The following is a 22251-nucleotide window of genomic DNA, read 5'->3' on the forward strand; positions in this document are numbered from 1 at the left end:
ATTATATCTAGGAAGCTTAAAAAAGAGCATAAGCTAGTAGAGAAGGATATTCTTAGGTAAGTAGCGTATAATAACATTGTTAAGATTAAGTAAGTATTCTTAGAAGGCGAATTTCTAAGAATTGGTGTTAAATACTGTTAATTTACACTTAAAGAAATAATCTATATTTATATTAGACTAGAAGAAGCGCAGTTATAGTTTATTATGCGTTTAGTATGTTTTTTAAGCTCTTTAACTTATAGTTAAGTACTAAGAGTTAGGTTTTTAACGCACTTAACTACCTTAGGAAGCTAGGAATTTCATATTACCGGGTTAGCCTTATATTAATTTATATATCCGGCCAAGATATATAAGTGCTGCTCTATAAGTTTTCTGCAAAGAGCTCTATTTATTATACTAACTTTAATATAGTAAACTTTAAAGAGGCTGTTAAATATGCTCCTAATATTATCCTAAATACTAACTTAAAAGATTTAGGGTTTATATTACTAGCTTATATAGAGAGGCGCCCCCGACTATAGCTTAGAGATATAAACTATATTTAAGAGCAAAGGGCTATTAATAAGGTATTCGGCTTATATAATTCTAAACATTAGAGTAGCTATAACTAATTAATAGATTTTTTAGATAATCTGTTTAATTTAAAGAAGATAGCGTTCGCGAAATTCTCTAAGCTAATAAGAATATTTTATTATTTTCTTGCCTTAATTACTAATCCTTATAGCATTATTTTATTACATTTACTAAGGGAGATGGGCGGTGTTTAGAGCATTATCTCAAGTTAGTGTTATTTAAGTTGTTTATATTATAGAATAAAGGTAGCAATAGAATAGGAGGCTAAGTGTAATTTTAGGAATAGTCTTTGCCTTTTTAAGTATCTATTTAAAAATCTATTGTCCGTTTTCCAATTCTAATATCCGTTTAATAAGCTGTATAAAATTAAAAAAGTAATAAATTAGTCCTTTTAGCCTAAAAAGTAAATTGTCTTAGCTTAAAATAGAGCGCTTATTTATTTTAAGTGAAAATAGAGGTCCTTTGGTGGATTACTCTTAGCAGATATATTATAAACTACCCTTGCCCACTACTTTAATATATAGTATATTATATATACTAATAAACCTTAATATCTTCTATTAATTTGTTGATTTAAGCCTCTAATTATCTTAAGAAGTATATTATCCAATGCCCTAGACCTACGCTATTATAACCCTAGCAAGACTCCGGATATCAATTATACATTAAACAACCCTACTCTTTAGTCTCCTTCCTTAATAAAGCTAGCAAATTTCTATATATCTATTCCACTATTTTAAAACCACTTTAATCGGCCAAGTAGTAGTTAAGTTAAGGCTTTAGAAGCTATAGTATTGCAACTAAAAGGGTAATGCATTTCCTTGGTTATTTAATAGTATTAAGGCTAAAAAAAAATTAGGTAATTAAAGTAAGTTTAAGGTAAGGTGGAAACACTCCGTAGGGATATAGAAAATCTAGCAAAGTGGGGTAATAGGGTCTTATAATGGGGAAAGTTAATAACTAAAGCACTTAAACCTTTAGTTAAGCAGAAGCTTACTATATAGAGGGAAAAGCTAGAAAGTAATAGCTTTATAAAGGCCTAAATTTAAAAGACTAAGTTTAATAAGATAGAAATGTAAACCTAATAGTGTTTGGTATAATTTACTATTACTAGTATCTACTCTCTACTTGTTACCCTATATCTTGCTATAGTTATAACTAAGTAACTATATAGTTCTTAGCAATCTTATAAGTGGAAAAGATTACTATTTAACTAGGTTATAAAAACAATAAGGTATAAATTAAATAACTAAAAATTGTTGCTAAATATAGCTAAATACTAATTAAGGTTGTAGTTGTTAAATATGCTAAGCTGTGCTGCTAACTATATAATTGCTATAGCTAAATATAAAGCCGGGCTAAGTATGTAGTAAGAACTGGTATAGAAGGGAAGTAAATCTCTAAGAGGTTAAGGTGTATAGGAAATAATTGCATTAATTAGTAGGAAGAGGAGTTAGCTAATCTATAAAATTTTATATCTGCTGTATTATTAAGAACTATTAACCTACTAATTAATCTATATACTAGAGTTAGACTACCTCTAGGCTAATCTTTACCTATCCTTTAACGTTAAATTAAAGAACTGCTTATACTACTATACTAGTCTATAGATTTTAGACTATTACTTTCGTACTCTAGAAGCAGTTAGACTATCGTAGCATCCCTATATACTTTAGCTATAGATAATAGCGTTCTATCTAAGAAGTCCTTTAAGTTAATATTAATACCCCTATGCTTAACTAGAAGTTATACTACTATATTATACTTATAATCAACAGCCTATAATAGTAGTATCCGACTAATGCGGTCTCTTATATTAATATAAACATTTTTATATTCTAGAAGCAGTTAAACTATATTTTTATACCCCTTTTCTACGGCTAGTAATAGCGGTGTCCGGCCGTTTTCCTATTTATAGTTTATATTAACGCTTTCTAAGAGTAGCTGCACTACTATTGTTTGCCTAAACCTTATGGCGCACAATAGCTTATATAAAAAGTCCTTTGGGTTAAAACTACTAAGTCCACTTCTAATTAATAGCCATACTACTAATTTGTGTCCGTTTCTTACTGCCTATAATAAATCCGCACGCCCGTAGTATCGATATTAAGTTACTATTCCAATTTTTGCGGCTTTAAGAGATTTTTAAGTAGTCGCATCTTGTCCTTGTTTCGCAGCCCATATTAGTGCCGTACTATTCTCCCGTTTAACATTATAGCGATAAAGGTAGGGATTTAGAATACTATAAAGGCGGTTGTTTATCTAGGCGAAAGCGTTAATATATCCCTCCACTTATAGGTTCTCGGCTATTAATAATAATATTTTAATTAGCAGATTAAGCAGCAATATTCTTTATAACTGTTTATTAGCACAGTAAGTAGTTATACTTAAGCGGCGAGAATACTTACTACTAAAGTGGAAATCTATATAGGAGCTTTAAAGTAGTAGTAATTATTAATAGGTAAAGAGCTCTAGAGATATAAAGCGCGAAGTAGGAATCCTATAAGCTCGTATAAATAATGTAAGAATAGTGTGTATAAATCCCTTTCTTGTGCCTACTCCTTATATAGGGCATTAAAACGCTATATTCTTGCTTAAAAAGAGAATACCCGCAGCTACTACTTTCTAAAGAAATTAAACTTTAGAGTTGCGATTCGGTTTCCTAAGTATGGTTAAAATATTAAACCGTGTATTTTATTTTTCCGATCCGGCCCACGCTAAGCTAGATTCTAGATTCCGAAATCTGGATTTCAGATTTTATAATTAGGATATTTAAATCCGGCATTTATATATAATTCGTAATTAAACGCTAAGATTATAATATAATAGGCCTACTTCGGAAATATAAATAGCCGTTAGTCCCTATTAAACAGTAGAGGTTAAGCTAGTGCTAGTTATATCTCTTTCTACCTAAGTATAAACAACCTACCCTAGATAAGGATTACCTATATAAGGAGTAAGAGTGTGTTAAGAGTTTATTGTTATACTTTTAGGTCTCTTTCGTTAAAGCCTAACGTAACTCCTTCCTTTATTATACTTATTAGTAGATAAACTAAATCTAAGCTCCTTAGGCAAATCCTTAGCGAGAAAAATAATCCATCTTTAATAAACTCCTACTATTAGGTCTATTTTTAAAGTGACTTAAAGATATAAAGAGATAACAGCTCGTTAATATACATTAACTCTAAGATCTATAATTATAGTTTATTAGATTTTGTACCTAGCCTATAAAACGGGTACAAAATAGTAAAATAGATTAAATAGTTGAAATCAGGCCATTGCTCGGCGAAAGAAATTATAAATTCTCTTTCTGCTTACGTCCTTGCTCCTCTTTTAAACGTTATATATTACTTTACTTTAAACCTAGGCGGGCTTTATAGTGTATTAAAGCATTTAGCATGCTAAGCTACTAAGCCTCTACTATATAGCCTCCCTTAATCTACTCTTCCTTATATACTTGTAGTTCTTAATACTTTATCTACTATATTTAACCCGTCTATTGCGGAAGCTAAGCTCTAGACTAATATAAGAATAGTTATAAAAAGTGTTAAGGAATACGAATAAGAAGACAATATTAAAAAAGACTTAGGTGCCCATTTCTATAGCATTTAAGTCCTTAGATTAAATTAGAAATAGAATTATAGTATTTATTCCTCTATATTACGTAAACGCCTTCTTTTAGCCTCTATAGAGGCTGTATAGGCCCGCCAATATAATAGATTTCTCTTTAATATGCGCTATGTCGAAGCGCTTTCTACAATTATAATAGATAAATTTTGCTTAGATAAGTTATCTTTCTATTTTATTTAGTTATCTCATCCTTAAGGATTTACCGTGCGAGAATTCTAAAAGCATCTATAAGAATTGATCCGTGAAATGCTAAGCTAGGTATAGCTATGGTATTTTATAGTACCTTTAACTGCTTCTGCTTTACTACTAGTAAGTTATACGCTAGGATCTTATTATAAGAGTCGTATAATATACTAATCGACTATTTAGCTAATCGGCGTAGATTTCCTTCCGTCGCTTATTTTTAATACGCTTTTTGCAAACGCTTACAGAAACGCGATTTATAATTATACTATTTATAAAGATGTGCAATAAAAATTTATTTTGGCTATTTAAGAGGAAATGGAAGCCTTATTTATAAAAGTGGTATCGCAGCCCGCTATAGAGAGTACCTTACTTATATATTATTAATGACTTAAGTCCTTTTAGCCACAATTTATACTGTTTAAGAGCTATAAATCTTACTTTTGCTGTCTAATAAGGATGCCTAAGAAGGTCTTTAACTATGGCTATACGGTCTATAATATATGCATTAAGACCTTTAGTTAAAAACCGAAGTCGGAGAAGTATACGTTTATTATTTTTTCTTACTTACTTTATAGGGTACCCTAAAAAAACATCTAGCTTCTAATTTATTCTACCTATAGCTAGCACTTATATTCTTTATATAGATGGAGGCGGTATTTATAGCGTTATACCTCTTACTTTCCTTAATTACATTAAGCAATAAGTTTAGCATTTTAGTTGCCCGCTCTAGGATTATTTTAACTATATCTATAGGACCTTAGTTAGTACGTATTAGTTGCTAGTTAGATAATTCGTCTCCTAATATACTTTTAAGGCGGCCTAATTAGCATTAATATGTACTTTATGCCATGCGATCTCTAAAAGTCTCTCCGTTAATTTGAGGAGCTTACTAGAAAGACTTTTCCATAAGATTAAAAAGGACGCCTTTTCTTAACAAGAAGATTTTAAAGACTTATTAGCGCTCTTATTAGAGACTATTAGTATAATTTATTTGCTATTAAGAGCGCGTTCTAATAGAGTCTGGGCATTTCTCTTAAAATGTTTAATCTACTAAAGAACGACACGAAGGTTGCGGTGATAATAACAATTACGCGACTAACTATACCTTATTTAATGTTAAACTATAATAGAGGATAAAGACCTTAGGAGTGCGGTATATAGGTTAGAGATATTTATTTATCTAATTTTACTAATATTGACTTAAGGGTACCAACTTGTTTAGGCTTAGCGACTAGAGTATAACGTATTAATTAATAAAGCGTAAGTCTCTAGAGCCTACCTTCCTAACTTAAGTTTCCCACTAACTGCGTTAGGAAAGTGCTTCCTGTATATCTACGGCTCTATAGTATTTTAAGCCTAAAGTACTTAATAACCTAGGTACTTACTAAGATAGTGGCCTTAGGTATAATAATCCTTATTTTATCGCTTTCTAGGAATGCTAATTTCTCTAGCTAGATAAGGGCTAACTGGATTTTATACTCTCTTTAGGGACTAGCACTTCTTCTGCTTATAAATATAAGGTAGGAGTATAATCCCTAGTTATAGATTAATGTATTTTACGCCTAGTCTAGACATTTATGGCCAATTTAGATGGAGAAAGAGAATGGAAAAAGTTCTATAATAGCGTGCCGATGAAAGCGCGTAGCCGATACTATTATCTTAATGCATTTTTTAATGGTCCGGAGCCGAACATTAATAATTTATCTTTACTTAAGGATCTTAAATAATTGGTATATAATTCTATTATGTTTAGCATATAAGCAACCCTAGTAAAGGATTTAATCTATACTTCCATTTTCTACCTTAAGCTTAATAACGTACCTTATTTTGTTAATAGTAACTTCTAGTATTAAGGGACTATATTTTGCCGTTTAACTCTTAATTATTAAGGTAGAGAGAACCTTTATTATACCCTTATTAGGACCTCTTTCTTCTTTCTTATCTTTAGGCGGTTGGTAGCTTATATAGAGTCTATACTAAAGGGCGTCCTATTATTTAGACGGCGTATATACTTTACTACGGAAAGTATGGATAAGGAGGTATATATATTAATTAGAGGGATTATAAGTAAGCTAAGAGTAATTAGTAGGCTTCTAAAGACACTTTAGTAGTTGGTAATAATTTAAGGTCTAGATACCCCATTTAGCTGTATTGATTATTAAGTACTAAAGAGGCCTCTTTTAAGCGTTCCGTTAAAACGCAAACGGTAGGAATAGCTAAAATAGTATTAAATGGACTAATGCTTATAATAACCAGATTTGTATTTACGGAAGTAATTTAACTATAAAGTAAAATATATATATATTGTTATATTGCTTAATATAGAATTCCGTTTAAACTTTTAGTAACCCTAACTATTCCTACCTCTTATTCCTTTAATAAATTTGCCTAAATACTTAAGTTTTAGGTTTTTAAAAATAAGTTTATAGAAAATATAGCTAGGGCAATTGTTATAGTTTAATTAAAGGATCTATTATGTCCCTTAAAACTAAAGGTTAATTTTTCTAAAGAATAAATTTATGTTAGCGTAAATCGAAATCTTGATTCTGAAGTTGTTTTTCTAGAAAACGAATTTGGAATCCAGTTTAGCGTATACTAGATTAGAAAAATTAAAATCTAAACTCTATAGAACTATACCTTAAATGTAGGAGAATTAATATACTATTAAAGGCAGTGCTTAGGATTCCGTATAAATGCTCTAATATTAACCTTCTTATATAACTATAGCCCTTTTAAACTTTCTTTATTTTCTGCCTTTAAGATTTTTTGCTATATCTACCTCTGCTTATACCCCTCCTTATAGGGTTAATTAAGTTAAGTTAACCCTCTTACTAGGTCGATAGCCCGGTAATAATCGCTTCTATAGCTATAGTGGCCCTTTATCTAGTTAACCTTTCTTTAGAACTCCTCTTTATAGTTATAGATTATCTTAATCTAGCGAGTTTAAGCTTACTTAGTTAGTCGGCGAATTATCTATATATAGCTCTAATAAGCAAGCTTTATTTTATCGCTCTTATGTATACCTACGAGCTCTCTAGCTATCTAATAACTAGACTTAGTAACGTTATACTCTACTATGGAGAAAGAAAAAGGGGGTTAGTTTTAAAATGGGCCGCTATTTACGACCGCGTATTTACTTTTAAATCCTTATTAAAAAAAAAAAAGGTTAATATCTACCTAAGAGATCCTTATGGAAATACATTGTTACACCTCCTAGTGGGGTAAGGAAAAACTATTTTAATAAAGCTACTGCTTAAGGCGGGAGTAGATGTCTTAGAGCGTAATATTTCCGGCTTTACGCTATTATATTTTGCTACTAGATGGGGATTTACGGATGCTATTTAACTTCTTATTAATAAGGGCGCAGATATCTCTGCTAATTAGATTAGGGATTTAGGGAGGGACTTTTGGGATATAAGCCTATTTAATTAAGGCGCTAATACACTACTGCACTATGCGGCTAATAACGGATATATGGATATACTTCGGCTACTTATTAAGGCAGGTGCTAATATTAACGCACTAAGCCAGTATAGGCGTATAGCGGCGAGTAGCGTAAGCGTTATTTTAGGTATAGCTAATATTCTTAAATTCCTTATAGAGCTTAGGGCTCGTACTCCTTCTATAGTAAGGGTTTTGGCTTATATACGCCGTTTAAGGAAGAATTAAATTAATTAAGTAGTGTTACCGTAACTCGAAATAAATCTTCGGTCCGTAATATTTAAAGGCTATTTTTATATGTGGCGTAAATATATATTAGGCGGAGCTTAAAAGGCCATTTAGAACAGTTTCGCTAATATATAGTTTTTATATAAGTAATTAACTAAAAGGCAGCGTTAGCTAATAGTTAGGATATAAAAGAAAATCTTAGTATAGTCCTTAGTGTAGTAGCTATTTTACCAAAATAGGAGGGTAAATCCGTTAGTTAGGCAATATAAAGTTATATTTATTTTAGTTTTTTTAAGAATAAGGCATATCTAATAAGAGTTACCCTATGCTTTTTCCGTAGAATTTACTATTAGAAGGAACCCTAACTATTTATTAGTGGAATATACTTAAAGAAATACGTAGGCAAGTCTATAAAGGTATCTCTTAATAGTTCTATTAAAGTATCCTATATAGACACAAAAACATCTAATAGTGCGATCCCGTAACTAAAAACACTTTAACTAAAGTATAAGAGTAATAAAATACTTATAGACCGTTACTAATATTACTTAAAGCTGACTGTTATTGCATTAGTAAAGTATAAAAGGTTTACGCATATTACTTACTTACTATTAACGTCCTTAAAAGACTTAACCTTAACCCTTATGCTTAGGAAGATAGGAGCGCTTATCTTTATCCTTAAATATAAGGTCTAGGCAGTTCTTCTTATTTAGGGGCGTTAGAGGACTATCTTCTAGATTATCGTCGTAAGTAGGTAAGTGTCCCCTATTTAACGGCCGATAGTTATAAGTGTTATAGCCCCTGTAGAGCTAGTAACGGAAGTTATGGGCTAGCTCTCGTGCTTAACTAAGAAGGTTACGTCTTAGATAGTCCTGTAGAAGATAGATTGTCTCTAAAGGAGTGCTTTATTTTATATAATAAAAAGGTCCTAAAGAATATCCGCGGATATAGACGATAATGTATATATTCTCTTAGTCTTTTAAGCTATAAAATAATAAATATATAAACGAGAAGAGTAATAGTAATAGCTTTAATAAGGAGTTTAAAGAGCATGGCAAATTATTTAGTAAAAGAAATTACTTAAATATTGTCCCATTCTATTTTATATATTATTATGGGTATCTAGCTTAATAGGGGCCTTTCTTTCACTCGCTTCCCTAGCTGGCGCTATTAAAGTTAAGGTTATATCTCTAAAATTAGTTTTCTATTTCCTAATTTATGATTCTACGATTTGTAAATCTAGATCCTATTTCCTAAATTATAGTTTTAGGATTTAGGATTCATGAAACTAGAAGAGGGATTAGGAAAATAGTTTCTCTGTCCTGCTTGCTAAAAGGCTACCTAACTTTTAAATTAATATAAGAGCCCTTTATGGGGTAGACTGGCTAGTATAGAGATGCTAATATACAATGACGTCTCTGTAGGGGAGGGGATATTATTTATACCTTATAAAGGCTAATTATAATCACGATTATAACTACACTACGGTTAAAACGAGACACATTATTGTAATAAGGCGGTTAGGTTGTCTACTTTCCTAGGTTTATTTAACCTAGGCGACTTACCCTACCCTATTTTATATGCGTTTTATTAAATATTACTACCTACGCCTTAGCCGCTAGTTATAAGCCCCTGACTAAATCTTAGCAAAACTTTACTTATGTAGTAGAAGAGCATAAGATAATGAAATATTATTTTATCTACTCTGCTAGCACCTTTAGATCCTTCTATGCTTGCTAGAGAATCTCTTTTATCTAGGAATAAAGCCCCCTATCTTTCTTCTCCTACCTCCTATTTATTAGGAAAACTACCTTTTGCAGCTTATTAACCTATAGGACTAGTGGCTGGTAGTAAGGTATAAATGCCTTAGCTATATAATTAAGAAAATGCCCTTCCCTATTTACTAGCCCTAATTTTAACTTAGCTAACTTAGTGGTATTCTTATAGTTCTAACGCTTAAACTTAATTAGACCGATATCTTTACCTAGCCCGTTATAGTGTACGTATATCTAGAAAAGCACCTAGAAAAACGACTCTAGATTATGCCTAAAGGAGTGTTTCTTGCCTAGAAGTACTCCTATAGCTATAAATGCTCTTATACTAGTCTTACCCCGTGCTCCTAAAGGTCCTTCTTACTTCTCTTTAATTGCGAGATTGAAGTTAATTAAGAATGCCGGCTAAGAAGAATTGTTGTCTTTTTTATTTATTATAAGGTTGCCTATTAAAATGTTATATTAGATAATACTAGCCTATATATATAAAGACTTGTATCCTTTAATGCCACCCTTTAGTGTAGTAAGTATTGTAGCCCAAGAGCTTACCTTATAAAGAGGTTTTTTGTAGTTACTAGTAATAACGCGTTAATATACGCGATTCTATACAATAGAGCGCTTAGTTGGAAAGGTTGAATATAGGCGCTTACCGGGCGGTAATGGGGCGCTGTAGCTGGAAGACCTCTTTTTGCTAGAACTGCGGCCTTTCCTTATACTAATTTGCGCTACGGCCGATTTTAGAGGCATTATTAAGCCTTTTGGCTTATAGTTTGTTGCTTTTATAATATCTAGCCCCTTACGGATATTAAAGATGTTATTATTTTGTCTACCTATGTAAATAGTCTTATGGTAATAGTACCTGGCTATATTAACTACTCCTTTCTCTATTACCTTAAGTAGTAGTTTATCTTCTTTCTCGCGCTCTAGGTACTGCTATGAGTCTTTAATAATAAGGGGTATCTTAGGTGTCCCTTTACGGTATACTTTTTAGCAAGTAGTTGCTCGACTAGTGACATAGCATATACGCTTTATAAGTTTGTTAAAGATAAGACGCTTAGTCTAACTGTTGCGTATAACCTTAATATATTATTTACTGTCCGATATTAGAATAGTAAGGTTAAACCCAAGCTGCTCCTTATTTATTTAGAGAAATTCTAATATCGCTAAGGTAAATTATAGTCTGTCTTTATTAATATTAAATAATAATAATATAATGCCTCCTACCTAGTTATACTCCTATAACCATATAATAGATCTATAGAGGGTAAAGCCTAGAACGAAGCGACGAGTGTCCTAAGTAGCGAAGACTTCTCTTATATATTTCCCTAAATTAAACTATGCCTGTGAGGGTATATTGGTGTTTAAATTACTCTTTAGCTCTCCTAGCATAAGTATATGCGACTAATAGCATTAAGAGCTTTCGCTAGCTATTAGATTATCTATAAAACCGATATTTAGCTTTTGCTTCGCCGTAGACCCTTATAAGGGCTGCTTAGTGTATATAACGAGCTTTTGTTATATCTTTAGGGCAGACCTATACTCTTCTATAAAGCCTAAAAATAATCCAATTAGGTTATTAAACCACTTTAGGATATCATCTTGCTCTACGCTTTTAGGCCAGTTACGCTAGCCGCCCTTGGCGTATAGCGGATTATCCCCTTCCTTATATTTCTTAAAAATGGCGGCGCTTACCGCCTTAAGGCCTTTTACTTTCCTAAAGAATACTTTATATAAGTTAGGAATCCCAACGTAAAGAGGGCCTAGCTCCTCCTTTAGAACATTATCTACGTATTTTTTATGTTTAGATGAGTTAGCAAAGCTACTTATATTGCGTTAATATAGAGTTTAAATATGGAATGGCAGCGGTTGGGGGAGAGGTGTAGACTCTATTATAGTGGCGATAGCATTACTCTATACGTCCTTATCTAATTCGCAATTAAGAACTGTTTTTAGGAGAGGAGTAAACCGTTTAATATTAAAGTTGTTAGAATTAACTAAGGAGCTAAGTTGGAGAAGGTCGCTATGAAGAGTGCCACGGCTAGCGCTAGATAGCAGTAATTAAGTAGTAGGAAGGTTTTGTAATACTAGGATAAGGTTAACTATAAGATTTTTAAGCCCTATATATGTTAGAGGGGACTTATTGGATAAATTAATAAATACCTTTATTGCCTATCTGATGCAATGAGTCTAAAGAGCTAGGGATGCCTAGATTCTAATAAGTTAAGTTAAATAAATCGCGAAAGTTATTTAGTCCTTCCTTAATAGGCTTTGTTTTAATTATCTTTAATCTAGAGAGATTTACTATTATAAGCGAACGCGCTAAGAGCTATATTAGGAGGGCCGCGTAGTAGGTAGGTAGGTAGGCGAGAAGAGGAGATTAAAGAGGCTAGCATATAAGGACGGTATAATAGTAGATAAGTGTAGGGAGGCTAAGAATATGTTAAGCGCGTCTTGTAATAAGGAAATGACTAAAGAGAAAAGTATAAGGAAGGAAGTAAGGTAGGAGTAAATATAGAAGATTAAAGATTGGGTGTGGAAAAGTTAAGCCGATCTAATATAGCTCGGACTGAGGCTTTATAGGGCTTAGTTAAATATTAAGCTATAATAACCGGTTTTAGTTTGTTTTATAACGCGTAAGGCTCTAATATAATAGGGCTCCCGAGAGTAGGTTAACTAGGGTTAGTTATATAAGCGCCTATGTATAATTACGTAGCTGGTTTTAAAATAAGCTAAACCTAATATACTAGATATAGACAGTTAACCTCTTTTTACAGCAGTTAATCGACCCGTTCCCTGAAATTAGGATTTAGTTTCTTAAAATTAGATCCGGTTTTTAGAATCGCGTCCTTTTTATAATAGTTAATTAGCTGTCTCCTAGGGCTAGGGTTAGGGCTTAGCTTTAGGGTTGGGTTGCGATTTAAGCTAGGGTAAAAATAGCCCTATACTTACCCCTCCTAAGACTATTAAGCCGCTTAGCTTAATACTATCCCTTACACCGTCGTTAGCTATATAGATGTGGCCTATACGCGATCTTAAGAATATTAAAACCTTAACTACTAAAGTATTGCGGTAGAATTACTAACCGCCCGTAAATAAGTAGGTTTACCTTTTTAGCCGTATTTAGTATATTTGGCCTAGTAAGCGTTCCTAATAGTTAATAGGCCCGTTTCCTAAAAACAGAATTAGGATACGGTCTTTAGAATTAGAATATAGTCTTTAGAATTAGACCCAGTTCTTAGAATAAGATTTAGTTCTTAGAGTTACAACTTAGGCTAATATTAAGGGATATATCCTATATTTATTCTTAACATTCCCACCTTATTAATATGAAATTTAGAGTTAACCTATACCCTAGTTATTCTATAAAAACACTAAAGAGCTACTAAGCTATTAATTATTTATTATAGTTATATATCTAAAGCAAAGATCACTATTAAGGTTAAAGCGAGCTATAAATAAGAACTTTTGAAAGCAAAAGGGGACCTTCTTAGAAAAGGCTGATAGATTAAAGCAATACTTTGACGTAGATTGCTATATTCTTATACGGCGCAATGGTCGATTTTATATTTATACGTTTATAGATTAACCTATATAGCCTCTAAACCTATAAGACCTAGTAGGCCCTCTTCTTGCTATTATTATATGGAATATACTAACTGTTTTAAAGGAAAGGTTCTATCCTATTTTAGTTAAGAAGACTCTAGCACATTTTGACTAGGTTAAAGAGGATAGGTCGATAAAGGTTAATTCTAAGATATCTGTAAAGTGACGACCTTAAGAACTAAGCAAGTTATAGGGCAGCTGACTTATTACTACTAAGTATATAAAGGTGGAGGACTTATTAAGCTTACTTACTATAAGCGAGTCTTTAACTTTAATCTAATATATAAGAACTTATTTATTTACGTGCGGATAATAATAAGAGATTCTTAACATAGAAGCAACTATATAAAAACATAATACTAAGCTAAGGAAATCCTAATTAACGCCTTAATTTTTAATAAATGCTAAAAGAGATAAACGTGATTGCGAAAATCTTTATAAGAAATTTCTTATTCCTTAAAGTAGAAAGTATAGTTAAGGTTAAAGTAAGCTATAAATGATAATTTTCGAAAGCATTTAGTGACCTTAGAAGTCTGTTTTACCTTATACACAGTCCTACCTTATATACGGCACCAAAATTATACAAAACACGTCTTTTTAAAATGCTTATATCTTAATAACCATAATAGCTATTTATATAAAATTTTAAATATAGTTTATTAAATAGTAAGAAAAGCTTTTTATAAAATCATTTTTTTAAAATTAGACTTTATACAATATATTTTATTTTTTAACCTATATAAAAGTGATTTTCTTTTATATTTTACTATAAATTATATTATTTTTATATTTTTATTTTATAAAAAGCTTTTCTTATTATTTAATAAGCTATATTTACAATTTTGTATAAATAGCTATTATGGTTATTAAGATATAAGTATTTTAAAAAGATGTATTTTGGTGCTGTGTATAAGGTGGGACTGTATATAAGGTGGGACAGACTTTTAAGGCCTTATTTGGTGACTTTTTTTCTACCTATAAGATTCTACCGTTTTGACTACTAAAATTCGACCTATTTGAATCTTTAACGCTAAATAGCTCTAATTGTAAGCGCTACGAGTTAATGCCTTGCAGGGGTGTAAAATGAACTAGTAGATGTCTATCGTTTAGTAGAATCGTTAATCGCGATTATGTGCTTAATATACACGATTAAAGACTTTATAAATTGGGCAGGATAGTATATAGATGGCCAGATTAACGTCGAAACGGCTAGGTAGGTGTTGAAAAGTACCTAGAGAGGTACTTTTTAATTTTTACCTATTTAATAACTATTTCGCGGCTAAGACTTAGAAATCGCGCACTCTATACTACTTTAGGCCGTAGAATTACAGTAAACGCGATAAAGTTAAAACAGCCGTTTTAAGCCTTAATTTTAGCTGCTAAGCTATTTAAATAGGCTAATCTACTAAACGGAAAGCCTAAACCTGTTTAATTTTTGACCTATTCAATTTATTTAACCTATTTATTCTATTTTAAATTTTTAGTGGTTAAAACGGTGGAATCTTATAGGTAGAAAAAAGTTACTAAATAAGGCCTAAATAAAGCCGATAGATTATAGCGGTATTACTAGGCGGATATATATGTTATAGCGCGGCGTAATAGTTAATGTTATCTAGTTATCTATACATCTATAGATTAGCCTTTATAGCCTCCAGACCCAGAAACCCTTATTTTCTTCTATTATTTTACAAACTAACTTCTATTTTAAGGACAAATTCTATCTTCTACTAGTAAAGAAGACGCTAGTAAAGAGTAACTAGACTTAAATATATAATAGGGGAACGTGGTTCTGCTCGCTTTAGATACTAAGCTTAGTTAGATCTACTAACTTATTACTAATTAAGTATTTAAATGCGGTAAATACTTACTATAAGGGCAGGGCTAGTTCTAGCTTAAATCTAATATATAAATTTCCTTTAATAAGTAAACGATATAATAACTAAAGAGCGTACCATTTAAGCTAATAAATTTCCTCCTTAATTCTATAGACTTCTCTATCCTTAGACTAAGTATGCCCTTTTCCTCTTAAATGCCGTAATTTTGTTTCTAGCCTTTATAACCTATTTACCTCTATAATCTAAAGTTTTATTACTGCCTCTCTTAAGAATATAGATTTCGTTTTAAAACCGCCTAATAGTATCTTCTATTTCTTTCTAGTTACTTCTTAAGCTATTAATCTGATCGTTAACCTTCCCTAGATAACCCATAATATAGCGGTTGCTTTTTTTAAGGCTGCTAACTTTCCCTTTAAGTTGGCTAAGTTTATAGCTAAGTTAATTAACTAAGCTACCTAGTCTCTCTATTACCCCTAATAGAGTAAGCTAAGGTTAATAAGCTTTATTAGAAGGAGTTACTAAACAGGCTATATTAAGACGACTTCTTTATCTTATTAGTGCGGGGTAAATATTTCCTTATAGTTTCTTCTGTATCGGCCTTATTATTCTCTAAATTACTCTTACGTTTTAGTACTAACTAGATATCCTACTTATATTAGTAAGCTAGCAAATAGACAAAACTATGGGGAAGTAACTATCGCATACCTACCCTACTATATTAACGGCCTTATTGGAGCCCTTAGGATTAGAAATAAGCGGTATATCTTAGCTCTATTAGCGGTATCCTATAAAGGATTTAATATTTAGAGCGCACCTTAATCTAATATAATGTGGTATCCTCTATCGTGGCTTCTAAGTTGCTTATTATTAAAGAAATAAGGCAGCTAATAGTTTAAGTGTCTTTATAAGAAAGTAAGGAGGGATTTCCTTAAAGGATACTATACTTAATATAGGTCTAGTTAAAGGATATAGAGGCCTTTTATATCCTGCTCCTCTTTACCGCTTAGCTAATAGGAGAGCTAATAGTAGGCTCCGCTTTAACTGTGCCTTAAAAGTTAAGCTAATTTACTAACTTAGGGATACTAGCATAGTATTACGAATGTACTATAATACAGCCATAATAAGAGCATAATCCTTCCTTATTTATACCCCACTTACTATACCTTTATAGGAGGGTTATATTAAACAATAAGGGCTAATATTAACTCCTTTCTTCTAATTATTCTAAGATGGCGATATAGAGGTAGCTAGTTAAGCGTTGCTTTATATAGCAATGCCCATCTAGTTACGTGGCTTTACTTAAGCCCTATTATACGCCTTAATGTAACTTCCTATTACCTTAATAAATTAATAGCTAACGAGCCTGGCTTAAGGTTAAGATAAGGTAAATAAGTAACTTAGCTTTTAGATAGCCCTAATAGTGTAGGGTTTAGAGGCGTTTATATAAAGTTATAAACTAAAACTAAAAGCTAATAATAACCTCCTAATGACGCCTTACCTAGTAGGAGTAGCATTATATAGTTTACTCCTAACGCCCACCCTTTATAGAGCAGGACACTGCTTAAGCAGTAGACTTATCTTAGCCAGTTAATCTTATATATTTACTCCCTATCTATAGCAAAGGAGCTATTAGTGCGTTATAAGATAGTTTAATTAATATTCTAGCTAAGCCCTTTATAAGCGCTCCGCCTTATATAGGCGGTATAATAACTCCTATTAATCTGCCTTGCGTTAAGGGAGGACTTATATTTAAGATAGTGGGCAGCTAGTACTTAGAGGCATATAGACTTATACCCTTATTTATACGTTTTACTACATCCTTATTTTTATAAGTAGTCGGTTTACTTTTTACTTATTATTTGTCTATTAGAACACTCTATCTTCTCCTTTTTTTACTAGCCATTCTATCTAGTTATTAATGTTAATCCTCCTTTCCTCTATAATAACTATTCTAGAATTTGCTTTAAATCCTCGCTTATAAAATTAACTAAAAAAAAAAAGCTAAACGCACTATTGTGGATTTAAGGCGTCGGTGTTAGCCTAAGTACTATTAAACTTCTTAGTCTTTACTATATATAGGTACCCTCTAGACTATAAAATCGCCCTTCTCTATTCTACTCTTTCTAGGAACAATTAAAAGCCGTACTTATAATAGTATATTTAGATCTAGCAACACTCTTAAAAGCCTATTAAGCAGCTTAAACGGGGTTTAACAATAAACGACCTAATAAAGAGGCTAGTATAGGCCTACGAAGATCCTTATATCCTAGGCTAATAACTAAAAAGAAAAGGCTAAAAGTAGCTTTAAAGCATAAGATACCTGCCAAGGATTAGGTTTGTGCTGTCTTATTTAGCTTATAGATAAATATACTTCTTTTTACTATTCCTATTAGCTTTATAATTAATTATCTTTACGCTAATAGTATTACCATATTTATCGTTAACTTTATTACTATTATTCCGCTTACTATAATGCTTAGCTACACTACTAAAGAGATTGCGCTTCGCGCCGGTGATATATTAGGTGGTTTTTTAAATATAACTTTTAGGTACGTTTCTCCGCTTCTTATTTGTCCTAATATTATCTAACATTTAGCGCAGAAACGCTGTTAAATTAATTATCTCTATTTTAGCCCTAACTAAAGGCTAGATTACCATTATTAAAACTTCCTTAATTAGTAGTATACTTTTAAACTTACAACTTATTCTTAGTATATGCTTCTTCTTTAGAGGTATTAACCAGATAAAACAACATTTTAATATAACAGTAGCAGATACTATGGCCGGTCTTTTAGCTCTATACATTAGCGGTCTAATTATTCTAACTACCTTTTACTTTATACTATTAAGTAAGTTTAATAATAGCTTTAAACCTATAATAGATACTAACCTATATAGCCATAAGCCCTAATAGCTTTATACTTAATCGGGAGCTTTTCCGCGGAATAGCTATTATCCTCCTAATTATATACGTTTACTACCTTATATTTTAATTAAAGTTATATACTAAAATATGTAATACTTTAAGCTAAAGGGCTCCTAAGCGCAAATCCTCCTAAGTTAAGCAGGGTATATCTCTCCGTGGTATCGCATAGATTAGCGTTAGAGCGGCGGCTATATCTAAAGGCGGAGTAAACTAAAAACAGCTTATATAGGATTTAAACGTAAAAAAGAAAGATAATAAGATTAAGAAGCCTAAATTAACAATTTAGGGTGTAATTATAACCCTTAGATTCTCTACTATATTAGTCGCCTTTTATTCTAAGTTTATAGTTAATAGCATTAGTAATATTACGGTAAGCGGCACTATCTCTACTACTTTTGTTAGTCTTATCCTACTTCTAATTATTAGGAATACTACTAAGTATATAATAGCGGTTATAGTAGCTTATAAGGATGAGATAAGTTTAGTAATTAATGTTGCTATTAGATCTAGTATATAAATTACTCTTCTAATTCTCCCCTTTATTATTATACTCGGTTAGATTATTAACTAGGATTATATAACGCTTTATTTCAATATCTTTCTAATTACTATTTTATTTATTGCCGTACTCCTAGTAAACTATCTTATCTAGGATAATAAATCTAATAAGTTTTCCTTTTTATATAGGTAATCCACTCTAACTAATACTAAAATAGACTGGCTTAAAGGCGTTCTTATTATAGCAATCTATACTATTATTATAGTTGCTAGCTGGTTTTATCTAAAACAAGTTTTAGATCCTCTCTATCTTGCTTAGTTTAAGCCTCTAATTACTATCTTACTCCTCTATTAGTGTTGACTAGTTTCTATTACCTAGAGCTAAATAGGATTTTTATAAATTATGTGTATAACTTTCTAGCAAACCCTAGGCTGATCTTCTCGTATCTATTAAGCCGTCTAGGTTACCTAAAATGTTACTTTCTTTTATTTTCTCTTAAAAAAACCCCCTTTTATATTTATGTTACTTTTCTTTTATATATATATATAGATTATATCTTATTATACTGTTCTCTACTACTTAAATCCTCTTATATACTTATTATACCTATAATAGTACGAGAATGATTGCTACTATTAATAAATTAATAGGTTTAATATATCTCTAGTATAATAGATATATAGGATAGGTAACTATATATAGTTATAATAGCGCTAATACTAGTGAACTAAATATATCTTAGTATATAGATATTTACTATATAAGCGCACGGTATCTAAGCTATAATGGGATATTATTATCTCTTTAGCTACTTCCATTAAAGTCTTATATAATAGCTCTTTTACTACTATAGTGCCTATATAATAGTATAAAGAATGTAAATAATAGCTATATCTCTAAAGAAAGGATGAAATTTAGTTCCTGTTAGACTCTTAGGCGTTACTTTAAGCTTTAGCGCTAATTAGTATAGGTCGTAAATAGGGCGGATTTAAAAAGGCTCTATAAGGTCTTAAAACGTCTCTATTAAGTTTTATTACCACTCCTATACCTAAATATAGCCGCTATACGTTATGGGTTTAACTACTTACTACAATTTAAGGCAAGTTTATTCTCCTTAAATCTTGCTTATATAGGCTACTTATTACGTAAACTCTAATTAATATAATAACTAGTGTCTAGTTAAAGGAAAAGCCCTTTGCTAGCCTTAATAGCTTACTAGTAAGCTTTTAAAGGATAGATTAGGAAATAGTCCCGTATATACTAAGAGTATAGTTTTTATAGACTTTATATTTAATCCGTTTACCTTACTTAATATTAGAGAAATGCTTCCGCTAGAAGTATTTTACAGTATTAGTTTAGATTGATTTTAGTGCTATATAACATGTTAACTACCTAGTATTTTAGGGCTAAACCGTTTTAACTAAGCTTGGTCTCTACGCCAAAGGACTTATATAGTGGGACTATCTTAATATAGATGGTAAGGTAGGCGCTAGTATATACCTCTTTATTTTTCTCTTCCGTTCCTTTACCTCTACCTTACCTATTAGTAGGCGAGGATTAATTCTTAGAAGAATATTGGAGTCTATAGAAGACGCTAGAGTTTAGGTACTAGATATTGTTATATCTATCGCCGCATCTATTGTTATATCTGTTATTACTTCCGCTAAGCTACTGCCGGCGCTAGCGCCGGCGTTACCCTTATCCCTCTTTTACTTCTTCCTACTAAATATTTTCTAAGTTCTGTTGTCTAAGGGCAAGCTAGGCGAATGGTATGGACTAAACGGAAAATTAGGTATATAAACCTTACTATATACTAATACTACGTGACTAGGTTATATAGAGAGTCCATTAATTTAAGTATCCTCCTTTCCCTAGCGGCGGCATTTGGGATATAGGAAGGGCTGCTTAAATATGCCTTCTTTTTAAATATAGGTTAGTCTAAAATACCTTATAAGACCTTGCCTAGGAAGAAAGAAGCTAAAATAAATAAGATACCTAGATGGGCCCTTAGCTAGGGTTAAATAAGAGGGGAAATAAGGCGTGTAAATTTTATTATAAACCGTTTTAATGTGGTTACTTTATATAGACTTGCCCCCGCTAATCTAAGAATCCTCTATCCCTAGGCGGCGGCATTTAGGGCACTAAAAGGGCTGCTTAAATATCCCGTTTTTAATATAAATCTTTTTATAGTACTTTATAAGTTTACTATAGCGGCAATAAACGCTATAGCTAAGAAGGCACTTAGGCTGTTTTTTATAATCCCTTATTTCCTTTATTTTAGTTAAGGATAAAAGCGTACCCTACTCGCCCTCTACGTTACCTACTTTATCCTTTTTATCCTTTTTATTCTCTTTATCCTCTTTGCGTATTACTTAACCTATATTATTTACCTTACGCTCTGAAGTTTCTATATCTAAAGATAGGTCCGCTTTTAGCTAGCGAGTTAAGTATCTAATAAGTAGGTTTATAAACCGTTCCGAATACTATTTAAAGGGCTAGTGTTTATTAATATCCTAAGTATAACTCTGTAAAAACTAAGCGATTACAGCTACTATATCGCGAGAGCGCCTTCTTAGAGCGCCTTTACCTAAAGCGCCCTCGCTAGAAGCGGATCTGGCGGTTTATACGGTAAGTATATCTATAGTTAGTAAACCTAGGGCTCTTAATCTATTAACGCGACTAAAGTATTCCGCCCTCTTTTTTTGCACTTTTAGAGATAATAAAATCTTAATAATATAGCGGAGCTGCCTGTTAAGCGCCGTTGCTACCTTATAATCTTTTACTCGCTTTACCGCTTTTAAGCTTCCGCGGAGATTATATATATCCTTACGCTATTTAAACTCCCGTAAGTCCTCCTTACTTAGGCCAATAGAAGCATTTATGTTCCTCTATAGGGATATATTACAAAGGCGCTAAAAGAGGGTATTATTCCGTCTGGCTATAGATCTAAATGCTAACCCTATAAAATCCTTACGGACGCGTTTAGTCTAATAGCTACCTTAAAATACTTAGGTTGTGTTAAATAAAATATAATTATATAGCGTATTAGAGAGAATACCTAGCGGTTTAAAGAAGTTAGTAGCTATCCCTACTATTCGCGGAGTTAAAAAGGAAAGTAGTAGGGAAATACGCTGCTTAATATATGTATATGCATATATATATATTTGCCTTAAATTCTCTTACTATTAAGTCTAGCTTCTGCGCTAACCTATAGCGTATAGATGCGTAAGTCCTTCCAAAAACTAGCTATAAGGCATGTTTGGTGCTATAGATAATTAAAACTTAAGTAAGCGAGTGGAAAAATAGGCCGGTTTAGTATCTCTTTCTTCTACTTTAGCGGGAGGAAGTCTACTCCTTTAAGGGTAGGTTAATAGAGTAGCGCGTTAACGGACTTAAAGCTAGGCTTAAAGGCGTTATTTATAATCGCACGCGTAGTAATAAGGCTAGTAAGGTATATATTTAGATATAGGACAAGGGTAATAGAAAAGGATATCCTGTTAGAATAAAGGAGGTAAGTAAGGGAAAGTAATTAGGGTAGGGCGAGGAGTTCCTAAAGAC

The 22251-nt window shown here is 31.8% G+C and overlaps 2 protein-coding genes across 2 annotated transcripts; both read left to right on the top strand.

Moving 5' to 3' along the window:
• Positions 1–611: 611 nt before the first annotated feature.
• On the top strand, positions 612–767 carry K441DRAFT_533747 (uncharacterized protein; the record flags this gene model as incomplete). The annotated part of the gene is made up of 1 exon (XM_067642302.1): positions 612–767. A coding segment is annotated over one exon (156 nt), but the record flags the coding sequence as incomplete, so codon positions are not given.
• Positions 768–5963: 5196 nt separating this feature from the next.
• Positions 5964–6116, top strand: K441DRAFT_535424 (uncharacterized protein; the record flags this gene model as incomplete). The annotated part of the gene is made up of 1 exon (XM_067642370.1): positions 5964–6116. A coding segment is annotated over one exon (153 nt), but the record flags the coding sequence as incomplete, so codon positions are not given.
• Between the last annotated feature and the right edge of the window lie 16135 nt (positions 6117–22251).

The sequence above is a fragment of the Cenococcum geophilum genome (genome assembly GCF_001692895.1).
Source record: "Cenococcum geophilum 1.58 unplaced genomic scaffold K441scaffold_2, whole genome shotgun sequence".
Classification (NCBI taxonomy): domain Eukaryota; kingdom Fungi; phylum Ascomycota; class Dothideomycetes; order Gloniales; family Gloniaceae; genus Cenococcum; species Cenococcum geophilum.